At 30.8% G+C, this 5,449-nt stretch overlaps 1 protein-coding gene across 1 annotated transcript in view; it reads left to right on the top strand.

Moving 5' to 3' along the window:
* Positions 1–4,784: 4,784 nt before the first annotated feature.
* LOC109859021 (prolyl 3-hydroxylase 1-like) overlaps positions 4,785–5,449 on the top strand; it is a 9,913-nt gene continuing 9,248 nt past the window's right edge. Inside the window, exon 1 of the mRNA XM_020436848.1 lies at positions 4,785–5,127. Within this exon, the coding sequence (XP_020292437.1) occupies positions 4,898–5,127 (230 nt within the window). The 5' untranslated portion in view covers positions 4,785–4,897. The remainder of the gene's footprint in view (positions 5,128–5,449) is intronic.

Below are 5,449 nucleotides of genomic sequence, written 5' to 3' on the forward strand. Positions count from 1 at the left end.
TTTTTTTTTTTTTTTTTTTTTTTTTTTATCATTTGCGTGATAAAAAAAATGGTACGGAACTGATGAGGCCATTTTGATAAGCGACATTAATGTTAAGCTAAATGCAAAGTGATGCTAACTTTAATCATAGATTTGTATGTTGGACATTGCAGACCTCTTATTATATCTGTAAGATTTTGCACCTCTGTCTTATTTGTACATTTTTGCACATTGAATGTTACTGAATTGCTGATATTAACGTTGACGTCCGTTATGCCTAAGACCTTTAACGTTATTATTGTAAGTTTTCATGGTTAAGATGTGGCTAAGTTTCCTGAACACGCTTCGAGTGATATATATATATACATGTGTGCGTGTGTGTGTGTGCGTGTGCGCGCGCGCGCTATAAAAAAAACAAAATTAATTTCTAATTTATTTACAAAGAGGATCTACATTGTGCAAATTTTCACAACATCATCTCTTTTATATTGTTAATAGAAAATTGATTTGTTCTATAACAATTGAAATAAAAGTTAACGTTCTCTTTTGTTATTTTTCAAAGGGAGGAAAGAAAGTTGTACATAGTTTGTGGACTGGTTTTTTTTTATAATATTAATTTAATAACTTAGCATTTTTTGAAGTTTTTGTACTAATTTCTTGAAAAATGAGAGACGGAGAAAGAATTGAAAAAAGAGTGGGTCGCATCGCGAAAGTCTGATGCGCTAACAAAAAAAGTAGAAATATATATAATCGACCTAAAAATAAATCGTACTTCATTGTCCCGTTGTGTACCGCAGACGTAGGCGCCATAAAGCGATTTAGACGATTTTTTTTTTTTTCAGCGTGATCGAATATGTAATCAGGAAACTAAGTCTTAAGAATTTATCAAGGAAACGCTGGATGTTTCCGCGTAAGTCTCGTATATAATATGATATATAATTAATGTCGTTCATATATAGGCTGTCGTAGTTATACGAAAAAAATATCTCGTGTATGAGTTATATGTTATTACATCATATAGACGAAACACACACATACACACAAACACACATACATACACACACCATCTTGTTAAGTTGTTTAGGAAGAGAAGAAAAAAGAGAGCAAAAAGACGTCACTGATCGAACGAAGAAGTGATCGCGCGATTTTCAACATTATACATGTGAATTCTCCTTCTTGTAAGAGCCAATCGTAGACTAAAAACGTGGTGCGTATTATGTAGCGTTAATAATTATATATAAACGAGAATACTTTTATTCGCGAGTGTGTATGTGCGACATGTGTCGGTGTGCGTGCAACTTTTTATTTGTGTGAGTATATACATATATATATATATATATAAGAGTTTGTTCGACTTTGGATGAGTTATGATGTACAAAAAAAAAAAAGTGAGAGATACACTTTGTTAACAGTTAAAAGAAATCCGTGCGTATAAAATTTATGATTTCGTAATTTGTAAGATCTCCATATCTTACATGTGATTCGGTGTGAATGAAATTAGTCAAAAATTGTCGACGATTATTATCGAATTTATCTTTCGTGTTGATTCGCGTTGCAGATTGTTTTTTTTTTTTTATTATTAGTCCCTTTACATCAGTTGTGTGATGCATATAGTGAGAGAAAAGAAAGAAGGCGAGCGTGCTATCTATTAAGATGTTAGTTTTTTTTTTTTTTTTTTTTTTTTCACTTTTTTTTACTGTCACGTAACACAGTAATTCTTTCTTCGAATATAAATGGCTATTGTGCTCTTGTATGCGTGGCAGTTTGGGATAAGAATACGATGTTGTATGTACATTTAAAACTACGCATTTCTCGCATTAATATCAGAAAAAAAAACAAACGATTGTAACTTGGAATGTGATTGTAACAAAATTCAAATTTGCATAAATGTCACTGATTTATCGCCTTGAACCCCAATTTTTTCATTTACAAATCTAATTTGCTTTTTATTATCTGCGTATATATATATATTGTAAAATTACTACATATTATTTTCCTATGTATTTTTTTTTTTTTTTTTTTTTTTATTATTACTTAACGCATTATTTTTGTGTGTGTGATTCACAACCCAGCAAACACAAAGTAACGGTAACGTAACATTGATGTTATAATTTTCCACTCAACGATGTAACCGCAATGTAACACACGCCTTGTACGTAGCAGTTGCATTGTTGAGTGGGAAATTTATATATTACGTAACTGTTACTTTGTGTTTACTGGAAAAGATATGTCGCATGTAACATTTAAGTACTGAAAGATCTCTCTTTGAGCATAATGACGTAATATATCTCGAAAGAAGTAAATAAAAAGTTATCGAGCTGTAGAGGCTTTCAGATGGCCGCATATGCTATTATATATTTGTGTACTTTCCCAGATAGCCAACTGAGTGCAAGTTCCCGGGAAAACATGGAGTAGATCTAACTTAAATTTAACGAGATAGAAAAAATGGAAAAATAGATCTAATTAAATCCAAATTAAATTTAAATAGATATAAAGTAAATCTAAATAAATATAAGTAGATAAATATAAGATCTATTAAATTTACACTTTTATATATTATTAAATCTACTTTAGATCTACTCAGATCTACTATAATTAAAACTACTCAGATTTAGTTAGATTTGATTTAGTTAGAGCTGATCTGAACAGATCTAAGGTGATCTAATATAATAGATCTGAGTAGATCAAGAGTAGATGTAATAATAAATAAAAGTGTAAATTTCCATAGATCTACTTATATTTATTTAGATCTACTTTATATTTATTTAGATCTATTTTATATCTATTTAGATTTAATTTGGATCTAATTAGATCCATTTTTCCATTTTTTTATCTCGTTAGATTTAAATTAGATCTAATCCATTTTTTCTCGGGTTGTTGGCAACTTGCCACCAAATATTACTCATATGTTTTCAGCAATGCAACAAAAGAGTGTATCCTCTTTTCAGTATGTTCTTGCCAGCAACACAGTTTTCAAGATATAATAACAGCAAGTTCTCAACAACTCATCGGCAATAAACTTATATTATTTTTCTCAACTTGTGAATAAAAATCATTGCTCACATATTGCTCACACATTGCTGACTCACATGTCATAAACATTGGCTACAACAATTGATTGATAATAAAACTCAGCAAATTGATACTGAATTGACAAAAACATTTTCGTTGCGTTAAATAAAAACAACACAACAGCAATTGGCGAACAACTTAATCTATACAATAATTTGCTTTATATTGAATTTTCACATTTGGCTATCTGGGTTTGTGTATGTGTTTTTTCGTTCCGTTATATGTTTCTTGTACGTAGAAACTGCACAGAACACCAGAAGAAAAGTGTGATATCTATATTATTTTCCTACGCTGACGTTTGCATCACTTGACACACAGAGGTATCAAAAGCGAAATACACAAGGTCTGAGAAAAAAACACGTTGGGTTTCACGACGAGACTCGTTTCAACCCGTTAAAAAATTGCCAGCGAACACGTTGAACGTTTTTTTCTTCCGGTTAATGAAACGGGACACCGGAAGTATAGTTCGTTGAACAGTTTTATTTGAAGACTATAATAGAACTTTATATACGCGCTACACCGGCATAAACACACACACACACAGCGCTAATATAACAAATTATCTTTATTAGACTTCTCTAATAGTAACTAATTGACATTTTATGCTTCAATTCATATATTGTGCTTATACGTCTTACACAAATCTTCTTCCGCGCTTCTTCAAGTATACACAGATATCGCTTTATATAGATTTTCTCACGTATTCCCGAGAAAAAATGGATTAGATCTAATTTAAATCTAACAAGATCAAAAAAATGGAAAAATAGATCTAATTAGATCCAAATTAAGTCTAAATAGATATAAAATGGATCGAAATAAATATAAAGTAGATCTAAATAAATATAAGTAGATCTATTAAATTTACACTTTTATATATTATTAAATCTACTTTAGATCTACTCACAATCAGATCTATTATAATTAAAACTACTCAGATTTAGTTAGATTTGAGCAGATCTGAACAGATCTGAGATGATCTAATATAATAGATCTGAGTAGATCTAATAATAAATAAAAGTGTAAATTTCCATAGATCTACTTATATTTAGTTAAATCTACTTTATATCTATTTAGATTTAATTTGGATCTAATTAGATCTATTTTTCCATTTTTTTATCTCGTTAAATTTAAGTAAATTTATGGAAAGTTGCACTTTTATTTATTGTTAGATCTACTCTTGATCTTCTCAGATCTATTATATATTAGATCACCTCAGATCTATTCTGATCAAATCTAATCTAATCTGATCTGCTCAAATCTAACTAAATCTGAGTAGTTTTAATTATAGTAGATCTGAGTAGATCTAAAGTAGATTTAATAATATATTAAGGTGTAAAGTTAATAGATCTGCTTATATTTATTTAGATCTACTTTATATTAATTTAGATCTACTTTATATTTATTTAGATCCACTTTATATCTATTTAGATTTAATTTGGATCTAATTAGATCTATTTTTCCATTTTTTTTTGATCTCGTTAAATTTAAGTTAGATCTAATCCATTTTTTCCCGTGGATTCAATATTATTTTGCACATATACAGAATTCATTCGGTTTATTCAATATAAAAGAGAACTTCCGCAGCTCGAATTTTTTTATTTACTTCTCTCGAGATATATATTACGTCATTATTGCTCGAAGAGAGATCTTTCAGTATTTAATGTTACATGTGCGACGTATCTCTTTGTGAATCACTCTCTATATATCCACAGAGAGAGAGATACGCTGCTGTGTGCGTGCGTGCACGTTCGTGTGCGAATGCACGACCCACGCGTGCACGTTCCAAAGCTGGTTCGACTTCGTTCAGTGCGATTCGAAGCGGTCTACCGAGAGAAACCGCGTGAAAATGAGACTCGTTCTTCCTTTCGTATTGCTTCTTCTTGTAGCGTGCGCGTGTTGCGGCGGCGCCGACAACGAGATCGAGACCAACGAGATCGAGCACGACGAATCGATCCTAAGCGAGACGCAACACGTGCGTAATGTCACGCTCGCCGATATCTTCGAGAACGCGATCCAAGCCTATCTTGAGGACAACTGGGACGAATGTGTCGCGGGATTTACCGAAGCTCTGCACGGGTGCGTTGTTACAGTTTTATCCTACCGGCCGTTTAACAACACATAGGTACTTTTGCGGAAACTCGATGTATATATACGTATATAATTTTTTCAATTAATTTTACAATTTATTAAAACATCACAGAAAATATTCTATATAAGTATTATAGAATATTTCTATAATTATATTAGAATATTTAAATTTTTTTATTATAGAATATTCTATAATTATTATCAGACAAGATAATTTTTTAAATGGAAAATAATATGAACAATTGAACACTACTGCTTATATAAAGGTGGATAAAAATTGTAATTTGTGTATATATAATATATGAGCTTT

The sequence above is a fragment of the Pseudomyrmex gracilis genome, unplaced genomic scaffold (genome assembly GCF_002006095.1).
Source record: "Pseudomyrmex gracilis isolate BER0280 unplaced genomic scaffold, ASM200609v1 scaffold_234, whole genome shotgun sequence".
Lineage (NCBI taxonomy): Eukaryota > Metazoa > Arthropoda > Insecta > Hymenoptera > Formicidae > Pseudomyrmex > Pseudomyrmex gracilis.